This window comes from Pipistrellus kuhlii, unplaced genomic scaffold (genome assembly GCF_014108245.1).
Source record: "Pipistrellus kuhlii isolate mPipKuh1 unplaced genomic scaffold, mPipKuh1.p scaffold_m20_p_4, whole genome shotgun sequence".
NCBI lineage: Eukaryota > Metazoa > Chordata > Mammalia > Chiroptera > Vespertilionidae > Pipistrellus > Pipistrellus kuhlii.
The window spans coordinates 81,232,314-81,248,613 of NW_023425540.1; the positions used below are offsets into that span (position 1 = coordinate 81,232,314).

At 41.2% G+C, this 16,300-nt stretch overlaps 1 protein-coding gene and 1 long non-coding RNA gene across 12 annotated transcripts in view; one reads left to right on the plus strand and one right to left on the minus strand.

Moving 5' to 3' along the window:
• Positions 1-12,306, plus strand: part of LOC118703917 — a 48,252-nt gene extending 35,946 nt beyond the window's left edge. Inside the window, exons 2-3 of the long non-coding RNA XR_006739690.1 lie at positions 11,750-11,829; positions 12,110-12,306. This is a non-coding gene — a long non-coding RNA (uncharacterized LOC118703917). The remainder of the gene's footprint in view (positions 1-11,749; positions 11,830-12,109) is intronic.
• The window catches only part of MRTFB (myocardin related transcription factor B), a 178,334-nt gene continuing 162,791 nt past the window's right edge, over positions 758-16,300 (minus strand). For 8 of the 11 annotated variants that reach the window (XM_036411265.2, XM_036411262.2, XM_045571286.1 and 5 more), the window contains 4 exons: positions 13,380-13,538; positions 12,978-13,115; positions 8,476-8,536; positions 758-6,249 (listed from right to left, as the gene is read on the minus strand). In XM_036411265.2, the coding sequence (XP_036267158.1) occupies positions 5,714-6,249; positions 8,476-8,536; positions 12,978-13,115; positions 13,380-13,538 (894 nt within the window). In that variant the 3' untranslated portion in view covers positions 758-5,713. The remainder of the gene's footprint in view (positions 6,250-8,475; positions 8,537-12,977; positions 13,116-13,379; positions 13,539-16,300) is intronic. The other 3 variants (XM_036411264.2, XM_036411267.2, XR_004983190.2) reach the window with 2 other exon arrangements.

Genomic DNA, 16,300 nt, shown 5'->3' on the forward strand with positions numbered 1-16,300 from the left:
TGTTTTAGCAACTTGAAGCATAATCCACATACAGGTAGGTCTGGTGAGGCTGTTGTCTTCTCAGTGTCATGAATAATGAACATTTTGTGGATTTAGGCAATCCGTGATCTTGTCTCTCTCCCTACGGTTGATACAACACCCATTTTCCTAATCAGATACTGATAATGAAAGTTGTCTCTCAAGTTTACTATTTTATTTCATCAAAGCAAGGAGGAACATGTAAAGCTGTCTGCCTCAAAACTTTTAACCATGGGCTTTTGGGTTGAAAATTAAATGCCAACTCACCAAAATAATACGGAATTCTAAAGACCTCTTTGTATGCTCTATGAAAACACCTCACATAAATAGTTGCTTTTGAAACTTGGCTGAGTTGAAAGATTATCGGGTCTCGCAGGAATTTTGTTGGAGCTGCAGGTATTACTGTCAGAGCATGTAAGTTATCTATCAACCCCCAGGGGAACTACATATTTATCACGTCTTGAGTCCAGTGCTTCCTTATGATATGGAGGAAAGAACAAGATTTTGGTGTAAATCTTGTCAGGTTCCAGTTCAGCTAATACCTGTTTCCAGTCTGTACGCTTGGGCCTGGGCGAGGGTTGCTTACTTGATGTGTCACCTACAAACCCCGCCCTGATGAGTCCTCTTGTTTTTTGTGGTGACAGTCTGCTGTGACATGTATCCTAAACTCGGTGTCTCCATCTCCCACCCTCAGGGCTGCCCACAGGGTGGTCTTTTCTCTGCATAGCAAGAATCATAGTACATCAAAATGTTTTTTTATTTGAGACACAAAAATGCAAAATTGCTGAGATATCAAACATTTTCCGATCCGCTACAATACTGCCACTATGTACAAAAGATCTGATGATAAATGTGCACACATATAAAAATACAGTATGCATTACCTATATACAGTACATGTGCAAAACATATGGCATTCAAACATGATATGGAATTGATTTCAGGGGTGCAAACAGCAAATACAAAGGCATCATGGTTTTTCTTTTAAAAAACAACACAAAGGCAATACATGAATGGACCCCCAATTGCCATAACTTTTTATTTCTTAAGCGAGTGCTTTAATAAGCAGGGCTCTGTAGATTGGTATTTTCTCCTTTTTTTTTTTTTTTCCATAAAGTGAGATGCTAAGACATAATGTGACAATGAAAATAAGAGAAACACCTATCACGTTGCATTTCTATTGCAAGCAAGAAAAGAAGAAAGCTAAGTTGTACGTAGAAAGGAAACAAACTTTGTATTACTACTATGTACTATCCTAAACCAACAAAACAAATCTATACTATTTTACATGAAAATGATAGAGAAATATCTACACCTCTGAAAATTATAACCTTAAATGGATAATACATTTTTGGGACTGATTTTTGAGATCTCCTTAGTCTCAAATTTTAAATAAAAAGTGCCTTCTTTTGGCAAATACTTGGCAATGCCTTTGGTTCCTTTAAAGCAAGTTTGCATTACTATTGGTTGCCTGAGGTTAAGTACTTTTGGTAGATACTAAACCCTTTCCTAAATGCTTCTTCCTCCTACCAAATCAGCAACTTTTCTTACAGCGTAATGTAGAGGTAATTGTTATGAGTCTCGGTGATTCATGAACTTGGTTAAAGCTTCGACTTAGTAGTTGGCACAAAGCTCTGTTAAACACGACAGTGGTGTTGATATTGCCACTGACAAGTTTTATCTGATTCCAGACAGCACCTTGTAGAACTGAGATTGCCATCCTGCTGTTACAAGACTGTGACATTTTTTTCAATAACGATTCACAGAGCAATGTGTTTGTGTGGAGGGGTAGAGTGCTTTTGTAAACATGTGCAGCTTTTTAAATTACAGGCCTCAAATCAAAGATTTCCGGTAGAAGCCCTCTGCAATGATGCATTCCCTCGAATGCTGGCAGAAGGGTGAGCAGGGAAGAACATATATTGCCATGCAGACAGTCACTTCACACGTAAAAACGTAGCCTGGAAAGATCACTGAGCAAGCTCTCCAAAGTTTGAGAAGGAATTAATATAGCTGAATTATTTTCCAGTTTTGACTGAAGCCACTTTTTAAAAGATGAGCTGAAATGCAGTTAGGATGCTCTCCAAACACACATGACCGCACTGGGAAGCTGTGTTTCTTGATAAACCTTACCTTCCAGTTAATGTTTTTGGTAATTGGGGCTAACTCTGTGGCCTGATGGACAGTTGGTGTGGTATTCTGCTCTGCTGCCCGTAGCCAGGATCCATGTTGTTGGTGATGGATAGGAAAGGGAGGGTTATTGTGAATGTGGTGAAATGGACCCGTGCTGCTCAGCTGGTAGACTCCCGGTAACTGTTCTCCCTAAAGTTCTCTAACCGTCCCTGCGGTGCTGGGCGCTCCCCACTGGACAGCAACGTGGGGGAGGCGGCCCTGGGCATGGCGTGTGGTGTGCACTGGATGCTGCCAGAAAGCTTTCCCACTTCCCCTCGGCCAGTGTCTGCGGACAGGAGACGGACTGTCCCCTCACTCGTGGGGACAGCTGTCTTGTCAGCTGTCGTGGCTGGCCAGTGGGAATTCGGAAAGGACGAAGCAAGCTGTGTGTGACCTGGAATGATCTGGGCTGAGGGTGAGGACACCTGCGTCAGCTCTGGTGACAGAACGGGTGCCATGCTCCTGACACGGCTCTCAGTTGCTATCTTATTACCATAACCTCACTTACAAGCGGCGGCACTTTGGAGGCAGAACCAGACTGCCATGGCCACTGCTCTTAAACGGCACTTACAAAGTGTCAGGAACATGGGTCACAGGACCGTGCAGGTTTTAAAAAGGAGATTTAAATAAGATCTCTTTAGTATTATAAAAATATTCATATAAAACAATCACAAATAGTATCTGAATGAGAAATTCTATGAATTCAGAATACATCTATGTACAAATACATGGCAAGTGCTATACAGTAGATTGCACATTTCAGGAAAAACACTAGAACCCGAACCACTAACACTGTCCCTAGGTTCTAGCACATGCTTTGCTGAAATGTGCAAGACAACTACACCCCCGACTCCCAAAGACTGTGGAAGCAGCTTTGGTATAACCTCTGTGCATCCCTCCCCGTGACATGACTGCATACCTATATACACAGGAAGGTAACCTGATACTACCGTGTTTCAGGAATATTTGGGGGAATAAGACTGGCTGTGAGAGAGTACGTTTCTAGGAGATGTTTTCTTGGCAAGATGCTCTACCACAGTACCTGTAGCAGTACCTCCTCTGAACGACACATCTGCACACAAAAACCCAACCAGCTGTTCTGACGGGGCCTTTACACCTCACCTCAGACAACACCTTTCCCACTGCATTCACCCCCACGTACCCTGAGTTGGGGCAAAGGAGCCTTGGTTAGAGTATCATCTTTGGTCATGTCACATGCAGCACACGATCTGTGTCCTCCCTCAAACCTGGAACGTGTAGCTGGGAGCCTACAGATGCCCAGCTTGCTGCTCAGGCCGGGAGGGCCCAGTGGAATGGTGTGCGTAGGTGGCTGGTAGACTTAGTTATTGGACTCCTTACCTTTCTTCCTCTTAAATGAAATGCTGGTACATGAAGGATAGCACACAGATGTAAAGTGGGCACATTAGCAACACAGTCCAGGGAGAGCAGGCTAAGAAGGCGGCCTTCTTTGCACTGAGTGTGTTTGGAGAGCAGCCTTCCTGTAGCATGGTTCACAGGGGCTAGGAAACGACCTGTGCACACAGCTTAGAAGGATGGGAACAAAGTTCTTCAGCGAGTCAGCAGACTAGTTCGGTTGTCTCCTACAGCCCCACTGATGTCTGGTGCTAATAAGCCATTTAAATCTGAATAAAGATGATGCTTAGAGTCCAAGTAGGGACCAGATAAGCTCATCTCTCAGACCTGCCCCGGAGACAAGCCCTGAAAGGAGTGACTCGAAGGTGCACATTGTGCCCACGATGGTGACAGACCCTCTTGCTGGGTTTGGTCAGACGGCAGCATGCTGGATCCCACACGTGGGGGGATGACCAATTTCTAACAAACTACTCACCGCAGACTACACTGAGCACACCCGGAACCAGTCAGAAGCACTTCAGGTTGGGAAGGGCCAGATAACAGAGCTCCAGGGTCCTGGGAGACCGAGTTCTGGAAAAAGGCTTTTCTTACATGTAGTGAAATTTACAAACTGAAATAAGAATTTGAAATAAGGTCAGCTCTTAGGCAAAACACAAACCCAGAATGATTCGCAAGTTCTTTCCAAATAATGGGTCAGGCTGCCTCTACATGCCGTGGGAACAATTGCCAATGACTCAGAGAGCAATTTGACCCCAGGGCTCACACAGGTGAGGTGGAGAGCAGGAAAGTATTGTTTAATGAAAACCTGTACACTTTTTAGTAGATTGTAGGTTTGTTTTTTTTTCTTTCAGTTTTATACATTTTGTCATATACTTAAATGACTATTTTGAAATCATTTAGAAATCCTGTGATAGTTGGCATTTTAGAAAAATCTTAAGAAACCACTCAACAAATGTGATACCTTTTTGTCTATATAAAAAACGAATAAAACCTCCAGTTTTCCAATCTTCGGCTTGAAAAGATAGCGAAAGCCCCGGTATGACATCCAGTTCCAAACTGTAAAGCAGTGACAGGATGAGCGGCAGGAGAGGCAGCCGGAGGGGGTCCGAGGCCAACTCGGCAGCAGGCTCACCTGTAACCGGTGTGGGAATGTCCGGGAACAGACTCCTCCTGCCTTCACTTTGCAGCTCACCAGCTCAGAAAGATATTTTACACGAAAGCCTTTCCTTGGTTCTTTGAGATGGTCTGGTTACCTGAAAGTTATTTCTTAAAAATACAGAAATACATGTGGCTCAAGTACTCCAGAAATATGCGACTTATTAAAAGTAGTAGGGCCACTACTTATGCCCATGTAGGCTGTACAAATCCCAACATAGAGTGCACAGATATATGTCTAATTTACACATTAAGTCAATCTAATCAACCCAGAGGATTGCTAGCAGAGTTTACAGTGTTACCAATAGACCCAGACTTTTTACAGGGGGTGGTTTATGAAGTGTTTTGAAGACATTGTCTGGTTATAGTGAAAGAACTTTCATTTACAGTTGGAAGTCTAAAGTAAGATTCCAAAAATCACAAGATAAACTACAACACAAAAATATTACATTGGTTTATGAATGGAACCCAAAGTCTTCAGCTGGAAGCCTTTGCCGCCTGGCTGGCGCTCTCCGCTGCCTGGATCCCTGCTGTTGTGGGCGGCTCAGGCCAGGCTAGAAACAGGTGCGGTGATCCCTCACCTCCCTCACGCGGCTTTCTTGTTTGAGTGGAGCTGTCTGCTTGTATTTAGGGCCTGAAAGTGACCACAGAGGTTTAAATGTAGTTGCTAACCAGAGAATCTGCATGTCGTTATCCTGCACACATTACTCTCTAGGTTTTATCTAAAGGTACTTTGCATTCTTTACTGAAGTCTGGAGAAACGGGTCTTCTTTGACTAGTGGTTTTTCAGAAGGCCCTGTGCTATATTAAATGCAGACATTCACTGCTGGGTGCAATGAAACGTCCTCAAACTTGGTTTCCATGCTGTGACCATCTATCCGTTTTTTTCTGTGACATGTTTTCATTGCAATGACGCAACTATAGAGCTGTCTCTAAAAACTGACCTTTTAGTACTGTCTTCTTAAACCTCGTGAACTCAGACGACGAATCTGTGATGTTAGTCCCATGGCAACGGCAGGTCTTGGGGGTCTAGGAAGTCAGCAGAGAACATGCTTGGGGCAGTGGCGCTGAGGGGAGTGAGTCCCGACGACGTGTTGGGCATGGTGATGTCTAACCACTCCATGTTGTCCAGGTTTGAGTCAGAGAGGTCCAGGGACAGGCAGGGAGTGCTCGCGGCAAACTGGGCCTCGGCGGTCTCCATGGGCGAGTGTGAGGGGTCCAGCATGCTCGAGTGACTCAGCAGGTCGTTCTGGAGATCCTCGATCAGGGAGAAGGGCTCTCGGTCCTCGCTGCTGCTTTGTAGTGGAGTAATCTCATTGGCTGAAGGTAAAGTCCCATCCAAGAAAGCTTCCAGTTGGTTCTCTAAGCTGGCAGATAAACTGCTCAGAGGTTCTAGAGATATGGGCGGTGCCATTTGGACCTGGGGCGGTGGCCGGGACACCACGGTGTTGACTGGCATTGTGGTGATGCTGGCTGTCACTGGTCTCATTTTGGAAATTGGAGAAGGCTCTTCCTTTATAGGGAGAGAAATTTCTGTGCAAAATAAATAAATAGTAAACATTTACTGCTATTTACAATTTTTATTAATTACTGAGTTATTTTACTATTTTGTGACAACTTGATACACAGCCCATCTTAGAGGTAGAAAGAGAATGGTATTGGCTTTTGATGACTTTAGGAAGATGGATCATTTTAAATAAACATTTACGTTTATAGCATTCTGACATGCTTTCAATTCCTTTTAGTAAGAGTAAGCATTAAAAGCACTTGTACCCCACCAAGTAGGATGTTGTTTTTAGATGATGTGATCATTGGATCCCATTCTCGAGCATTGTAGCTTTAAGACAGGGCTCATGTCTTACTCTGTAACAAATCTGCGATCACAGCAGCACGCTATCCTAATGTGAATGTGGAAACGTGGTTCTTCCATGTAATGAATGATCTAACTATATTTGTTCTTTTTTATCATTATAAAACTCTGTGTCCAATTTAGCCATATCCGTTCCATATAAAGTTCTGAAAAGATACAGTGCCACCATATGACCTGATTTAAGACACCTACAGTGGCCCACCTCATCTTTTTTCAGTTTATATAAAAACTTGAGGATTTGGTAAATGTCTTAAGAAGCACTAGCTATGTGCTATTCCTTGCCAAATCATGTAGAAAAATATATGTAGCTAAGTGAACTCTGGTCCATTAAAGAGTGAAAAAAGATACTTAAAAAACATATATGAGAATCTGACTTGATTTCATTTATATGCAATACACTTATATGCAATACACTAAGAATTTTACTCAGCAGCTCTTCAGCTCAGGGACTGGGCTGTGTAAATAGGAGAGACAACACTGAGGATTCCTCTCAGCTGGGTGTGTTCCAGGACGGTTCACGTCTCATTGCCTGTTAGTCAGCTCTGGAATTGTTTTGAAAGCTGAAAGTGCAATTTAGACTTATAAGTGCAACTAGTCTTATAATCAACGACTTAAATCTTTCTCATTGTTACTAGTATTAGTTTACAATAAGATGAAATAATATACTTTGCCATTAAAAAAAAAATCATTCCTTTTAGAATATAACTCATTTCTATGTTTAGGCTGTAAAATTATTCTTTTTAATCATTAAAAAAAGTATTTTCATCAGATTTGGCAAAAAGCACTTTTAAAATTTTAAATTCAAGGCATGAAATATCTGTTTCTCTAACTTCCAGAGTTTAGCTATATCATGAGTTTATTTTGCGAGGCCGATAGTTATTTGCAAAAATAAACCAAAAAATAAAGCTATTCGCACATGTAGATCTGCTGTCAAATATCAAGAATTTTCTATATTATGTCAAACACTCTGACAACATAATTAATAACAAAACCAAATAATATCTGGCATGAATGGCTAAATTTTGATAACTATTTAAAAATCTGAATAAAACTTTCACTAGGAAATTTAAGACTTTAAAATATTTTAAAATAGCACTGTAAATTTTTGAAGTACTTATAAACTGAGGCAGAGATATCCTTGAGTTTTTTTTTTGTTTGGTTTATATCCCTTACCCCTTTTTAAGATGACACATTATAAAATTGAAGATTTTCATTTATATGCAGAAAGTGTTTTAGAATTGCCTTTGAATATTAATCAAGTTATTTGATCCTAAGCTAGGTGACTCGGTTGTTACAAATAACTCGTGAATTGGAATATTTTTATCCCCTTGCAATTGCTGATACCACACATGGAGCAGTTCTGAAGTTTTCAATGTGGAATTCATATCTGTCTACTTTGCTATTTTGAGATGGTTTGTCTTTTCAGCAGGTATATATCTGTGGGTAAATCTAACGTTATCTTAGTATTTTTACCTGAATCAATGGCTTTCCCCATTCATAAGAAAGTTGTATTAATGGCCTAAATGTAACAGATTTTAAAACAGGAAATGCAGTTAGGAAAATATGGAAGCTCTAGAGCCGTGGTCGACAAACTGCGGCTCACGAGCCACATGTGGCTCTTTGGCCCTTTGACTGCGGCTCACGAGCCACATGTGGCTCTTTGGCCCTTTGAGTGTGGCTCTTCCACAAAATACCACGGCCTGGGCGAGTCTATTTTGAAGAAGTGGTGTTGAAGAAGTTTAAAAAATGTGGCTCTCAAAAGAAAATTCAATCACTGTACTGTTGATATTTGGCTCTGTGGACTAACAAGTTTGCCGACCACTGCTCTAGAGGAAAACGCTCACATCTTGTGACAAGGGATATGGGGTCTGATGTGACTTTCCACCTACCTCCACTCTTAATGAGGATGTCAAAGAGGTCGTCCATCTGCTGACTGTGTGCATTGGAAACCTACAACCAAGGACAATATAAATTAGCTTTCTTTTAGCTTTCTTTTATACAAACCAGGAAGTGTCATATAACTGGGAGCACCAAAGGACCTTACAGACAGCTAGTTCTAATCAATCACTTGCTCATTTTGAAAACACTGAAGTCCCCTGAGAAGTTAGACCTTTCACCCATGTGTTGGCTGACAGAACAAGAATGGGGCTAATACCCAGCTCAGATGACTTTTACACTGACTTGTACATTGAGTACATTTTGAGAGGCTTCTCATATTTTAAAAATATTTTAACTCACTTGCATTCTGGTAAAAATATAATATAAAGTATATATAAAGGTGGCCATCTATATTTTTTGAGCTTTATTGAGAGTAAATTAACATACAATAACCTGCAGTTATATGAATTATGCAATTCTTTAAGTTTTGTCATATGTATACACCCATAAAATTATCAGCAAAATCAAGATATTCTATTGCTTCTAGCTTCCTTGTGCTTCTTTGTGATAGCACTTCCTTCATCCCTAGGCGACAATGACTTGATTTCTCCCATTACAGATTAACTTACTTGTCTAGAGTTTTATAGAAATGGACTCATAGAGTAGAGGGAGTGGCTTCTTTTACTCAATAGGATTTTGAGGTTTATCCATGTTGTAGATTATACTTCAGGAATAGTTCATTCCTTTTTATCGCTGAGAACTTTCTGATTGGGTTGTTCCTACATTTTGGCTACTATAGATAAAGGTGCTATGAACATTTGTGTGCTATGAACATTTGTATACAAATCTCCGTATTTGTGTGTAAATACTGAGAGTGGAATGACTGGATCATAGGTGTTTAACTTTTTAAGAAATGGCTGTTTTCCAAAGTGATTTGCACATTTTACATTTCCACTAGCAATGTACGAGATTTCCAATAGCTCTTCATTCTCTCCAACACTTAGTACAGTGAGTCACTTTAATTTTAGACAGCTAGCCAAAACCAGTTTGGTTCAGTGGATAGAGCGTCGGCCTGCGGACTGAAAGGTCCCAGGTTCGATTCCAGTCAAGAGCACGTACCTTGGTTGCGGGCACATCCCCAGGGGGGGTTTGCAAGAGGCAACTGGTCGATGTCTCTCTCTCATCGATGTTTCTAACTCTCTATTCCTCTCTGTGTAAAATCAATAAAATATATTTAAAAAAAATTTAGACAGCTAATCGGCCTATAGTGGTATTGCACTGTGGATTTAATGTGTATTTCCTAATGATTTGATGTTGCATCTTTTCACGTGGTTCTCTGCCATCTCTTTATCTTTCTTTGGTGATGTGTCTGTTCAAATCCTTTGCCTATTCCAGATTTCTTATGCTTACTGGTACATCTTTTCCCAACCATTTACTTTCAACCTGTGTCTTTGTCTTTAAAGTATGCTTCTTGTAGATGCACACATTAGTTATCATAAAACTTCTAAAACACTTCGTGGCTAAAAATGCCAGACAGTTATTATCTCACAGTTTCTGAATCAGGAGTTTAGGAATGGTATAGATGGGTAGTTCTGGTTTGGGGTCTTTCATGAGATTGTAGTCAAGATGTTGGCCAGGTTTCAGCCATCTCCAGGCTTGGCTGGAGAATGTTCTTTTTTTTCCAAGCCAGTGTGAGTTTTTATTATCCTTTTGCTCATCTCAATTTATGGCATAAATTTAGTAGAATAATACTTAAGTTGCTTTAAAATGTAAAACAGATTCCAACTTTGCATGTATGTGGGTGTGTGTGTATATATTTATATATATACACACACACACACCCTGAGTGGCCAGATTATGATGATCTCTGAGTGCATAATCTGGCCACTCAGGGTGTGTGTATTAGAGGTCCAGTGGATGAACTCGTGTATGGGTGGAGTCTGGCCAGGAGGAGGGAACATGGGCAGTTGGCCAGCCTGCTGGTCGAACTCCTGGTCCAGGGGACAATTTGCATATTAGCCTCTTATTATATAGGATATACACTGAGTGGCCAGATTATTATGTGTTCAGAGATCATAATAATCTGGCCACTCAGTGTATATATAATAGAAGGCATTTTATTTATTCCCAAATGGGAATTTTTTTTACTTCAAGAAGAATGATTTTAAATATAATGTAACATGCAATAAACACTTAATATCTCATGCAAAATGATTTTAAATATAATGTTACATGCAGTAAACACCAATTCAAGAATTATCTTAAATATATTACATGCAATAAACATTAATATTTAAAAAAGGATTTTAAATATATTATCAACACTGTACTATTACTAACATAGTATGATATCACAAAAGTTGTAGGAAATATTAAAAATCTGCAAATACAGGATTGCTTCTATTATATTCTAAAATATTTTTTCCCATCTATTTATGTTGTTCATTATATTCCACAAATGAGTGAGGTTGTGATATTTTCCTTTTAACTGGCTTATTTTGCTTAGCATGATACTCTATCTAGGTCCATCCATGCTGTTGCAAATGGTAGGAGTTCCTTCTTTTTTACCGCAGCATAGTATTCCATTGTATAGATAACAGTTAAGAAGTATAGTTTTTAAAAAGAGCTATACTTCTATATGTCCTCTACAATTTATTTTTTAAAAGCTATAGTTAACTATTATCTATACAATATACATTCTTAATTAACTATTATCTATACAATATACATTCTTAATTTTTCATAAGCTACTTAATGCTGCATATCCTATATAATAAAAGCCTAATATGCAAAGTGTCCGACTGTTCGACCGGTTGCTATGATGCGCTCTGACCACCTGGGGGGCAGACCCTCCGACCAGTCGGTTAGCTTGCTGCTGAGGTCCAGCTGATCGGGGCTGGGCATGCCTGGAGCCCTCCCACAGTCTCTCCCTGGCTTCTCAAGTACTTCTTTTAATTAATTTTCTTTTCAATGTGCATGAATCTGTGCAATGGGCCTCTGGTAAAATATAAAACTTCTGTAAACATACTGATCCCTTTATTTCCTGTATCCTTTATAAAAGGCTAATATGCTAAGTATCTGACTGTCCAGGTAATGAAGTCATGTAACAATGCCTGGCTTCCTCTCCCTAGCGACTAGCCTCCTTGCAATTTCTTCAGCCCGGGAACCTGACTTGACTCATAGCCAGCTGATAGCAAAGGTCAATGCTTACCTTGAGCGAGCCCTGTCCATTGTTTTTATGCATCTAAGATAACAGATCAGAGCAATTTTATTTTCCTCCTAAAGGCACAACCACTGGCACAAGACCATGGAACCCCTCAGTGTTCCCTTGTTCCTTGATACGATATCTATGTGCTGTAAAAGAGGTATGTGTTTCTCTATATAACTTCTCCCGCCTCCTTAATTTACCAACAGTGGATTTCAGATAACCCTCCTTAATTCTTGTCCTTTGATTATAATGTATAAAATAAGTTACAAAACTGCTATTCTTGTGATGATCAATTTGTCAGTTATAAAAATGTGTAAAAGTATGTTGCACACCTGAAAGTAATATAATAGTGCATGTCAATGTGAATGAAAAGTAAAATAAAATGTCCTTTCTAATCTAGAGATTTTCGTACCTGACATCGTGTGTTTTTTGTGAAGATAGATCCTCTCCTCCTACCTTCCAGAAATCAGTTACTGTATGATCCCATTTATATGTGGAATATAAAAAGCCCAAAATAAATGAAGAAAAACCTCCAGAAACAGACTCATAGATATAAAGAACAAGCTGGTGGTTGCCAATAGGAAGGGTCTGGATGATGGAAATAAAAAAAAGGTATATCCACTAAAAAAAGTTATATACAGTACTCACTTTGCTGCATCTTATTCAATAAACATATTCATTTAAAAGACTGAGTTAAGAAGTATGAGTCCAAATATATCTTAAAGATTTTATAAACATAAAAATGTGTTATATACAGCAGAATATTAATAAAAGGATTCTGGGTGGTAGGACCACTGGTAATTTTCTCTATTTTTTTATAATTGAAAAATATTTGCATAACTTTTTTCTAAGAGACTAGATGTGAGCAAAACATAAATGTTTAGTGAAATGTTAGTAATAAGCTCTTCAAGAACACAGGATAAAACTGACATCAGATTGTTTCAAAACCTCAGACACATTGATATGTCTCTAAATCTAAGAGTACTTAGAAGACATGGTTACAGCTGACTTAGAAAAATACATCAACCTGTCTGTTTCCCTTAGAGGAGGATCTTATTTAGGAAAAAGAAAAGAGGGACCCATGTAACAATCACATCTACCCTAATACAACCCATCCCTCGGCCCCAAAGGAGAGCTAAAAGACAAATCCCAAATTTCCGAGTAATTGCAGGTTACACAGCTGTTGAAACCTGCCTGGAAGTTGGGGTCTTTACATTTAAAATGCAAACAAGGCTCCTAGCCACGAACTTAGAAGAGGATTCAATGTGAGGATGACAGAGGACAGAAGCCACTGGGCGCACTTACCTCTGGGAGAGAGGACTGGGTGCTGCGTGTCTGCTTGATGGCCTCCTCGTAGCGCGGCGGGTCTTTCGTCTTGGGGACCGGGCTCCCAAACAGAGAGTGCTGGACGACAAACTGCTGGGGTGGCAGGGGTGAGCTCGGCTGTGGCACACAGAGGGGAGCACATGTCAGCTCTGGCAGGGAGCTTCCTCATGCCTGGCTGGCACCAGCTCCGCTTTCCTCACCAGGGACCTCCTGGGTCGGTGAGGCGTCTGGCCGAAGACCTACCTGTGAGGCTGTCTTTGCTGTGACAGTTTCAGCTATCTCCCCGTGAACACTGATCTCAGTCACTCCCAGCCTAAAGCTCTGGCTGTGGGACGGCCTTACCCAGTAAGTGTGTCACTGTGGCAGTGGCCGCAGGCTTACCTTGCTGGGCGGGCTCGGTCCGTTTTGCAGGGACGGAAGGGGCGCACTTCTGGACTGGAGAACGCTGCTGGACGTCTTGTTAACGAAGGGCTGCTGGACCGCTGGAGCCGGTGATCTCTGATATGGAAGAACTGTATTGGATGCCGAGCTTGTGAAAACCTGTAACGAAGAAGTATTTTCCCATCAGTATGCCCGTCCTACTAAAGAAAACCATGTTTTAAAACAGGTCGGTTAATTTTTTCTGCCAAGGGCCACAGGGTATACAGGTGAGGGTTTGTGGGCTGTGCTGTCTCCATGGTGATCGCTCCTCTCTGCTGTTATAGCACAGACGTGGCCTGGACAACATGCAAATAAATGTGTGGGGCGGGTACCGGTACAACTTCATCTACAAAAACGGGCAGGGCTGGATTGGGCCCGTAGGCATGGTTTGCCACCCCACTCAGCATCAGTGGTCCCTTTGCTCATCTTTGATGGCAGCATGACTGTTTTTTTGGGAAAGCAGCATTTCCTCAGCATAATTTCCCTAGTAAACGACAGCTGAACTTCTTATATTCCTCGCTAGGGTGATCGCATCTTTTCTCCTGGCTCTGCTGCTGACGATGAATCTAACGATCCTAAGCCTACTTCTCTCTTCCAACCTTGCTCCGAGGTGCCAGAGACAAATTTACAAACATAAATTTGGGACATCTCAAATGTAATATATTCCAAACTAAACTTTTCCCTTCTTCCCTCCATCCCTAGCCTCTGAGGGAAAGTAAGTGCTGGTTCTGTCTTCATATTCCTTTAAACTTTAGTAATTGAGCCACCCTCTCCTGTAAACCCGTGGCCTCCTGTATACTCAGAGGCCCCAGCTGAACATGTACTCTGCCTCCTCTCCTCAGAGCTCACCTTTCTTAGAAATGACCCTGGGATCAGGCCTCTGTTCTTTGCTGTCCTAATCCAGGTCCTTATTATCTGCCACTGGAATCCTGCCCAGCAACCAGGCCATGCCCCCTGCCTGTCAGTACAGTCTTGTCCCCTCCAGGACAATACAGTCTGAGCACATACCTGAGGGAGCTCTGCCACTCACCAGCTCCTCTTTCTTGGGGTAAAAGCTAACCTTTGGCTGACATGCAAACCTTCTCACTACCTGGCCCTTTTCCATGCTACCTGAAAGGCCACACATGTTGTGGCCATGCTCAGTTTTCCAGTTGCTTAGAAATTTCTCCAAATCCTCGCAAAGCCCCATTTAAAATCTGCCTCCTCCTGAGAAGCTGTCTGATCCATTGGGCAAAGGTGAGATTTCTTCCTGTGGAACTAACTGCAAAGTGTTCTGTTTAGTCCCTTTAAGAGCCAAATGTTTTAAGGCTTTTTACAAATGTATGGCCAGATTATTGATATTTAACTGTATTTCACAGAACTGGTTTGCTCATAAAAATGTTTTATATACTTTATGCCCTCGTATTCCAAGAGAGAAAAACTTACCCCCTGTATTTTTATTATAATGAGTATTTCTTAAACATGAAAGTAGGTGTGTGTGTGGTTATAGTCCTCTAAAACCAGTGGTTGGCAAACTGCGGCTCGCGAGCCACATGCGGCTCTTTGGCCTCTTGAGTGTGGCTCTTCCACAAAATACCACGTGTGGGAGTGCACGTACAGTGCGATCGAAACTTCGTGGCCCATGTGCAGAAGTCGGTTTTCCGCTCTCAAAAGAAATTTCAATCGTTGTACTGTTGATGTTTGGCTCTGTTGACTAATGAGTTTGCCAACTACTGCTCTAAACAATACAACTTCTCTGTCAAGACCTTTTTAAAAGACTGAATTTCCTAATACTTAGTAAAACATACACAAAAACTTCTTTCTTTAAATTGGGAGTAATGATCCCTAATTCTGGCATTCTGAGATTCAGTGAATAAGTCCTTATTTATCCTGTCTAGATAATGTTTTTCTTCCCCCCTAAAACAAAACTGTCTCAACATTTGAACATTCAGTAAGCTTATCACTACACTAAAATGTCATTTTCAGCCCAAAATAATATGTAGCTAGAACTCTGCATTTTTCAGAGGAGAGTCCAAAAGAGAACATGTGTGTTAATGTGCCTCTTCTGACCTGACAGGTCTTTTCTGTCTGTCCCTCAAGCTCTCAGTCCAGACAGCTCACCCCACCCCTGAGACATACTGACAGGTCTATCTAGTTATCTGGGTTCCTTTATGTTAAAGATGGAAATTCTGGGACTAATACTAATTCTCAAGGTTTGTCATAGTAAGACCTTTTGAGGCCTTGGGATTTTTCTGGCAAGGAGATGTGCACACAGCTCCACCTATTGGATGGTGGGAAGTCTGGCAACTATTGGGGCTACTTAACAGGTTTTTTAAGCGGAACTCCTTTAGGGGACAGTGAGCCCTTGATCAACAGCATAATTTTAAAGATGAGAAAACTGACACTCAGAGAAAGCCAGTGAACTGTGCACAAGGCCCATCATGTAGCTGAACCAAAATGATAGCCAGAACCAGGCCATCTGGTTCTCAATCCATGAGATGGCAAACTGAAAATACAGAAACGTCTCACTCAAGAGATACATTTCAGGAACTGTCTTTTTCATCTTCAAGTATCTCTTCCCAGGGAATAGCACTTTCCCCTACAAAAATGGTTAATTTAAGAAAAATTTAAACCCAAGAGGATTCTACATATAAAGATTGAAAAAGTACCTTTGAAACTTTTACTTAGAAAAGGAGCTGAACTGTTAAGACAAGCTATCTTTTAGTAATAAAGAACTCCCTTTCCAAATACTTGGACAATCTGCAGACAAATGGCATCTGACCTGAGGCTCCCGTGGCGGGAGGTGGGAGATGAGATGGATCGTAGAGAGAACACAGGGAGCTCCCCGAGGAGGCTCCTGTGAAGATGCTGAGTGTCGAGCAGATGAGGGACCAGTCAGCCCC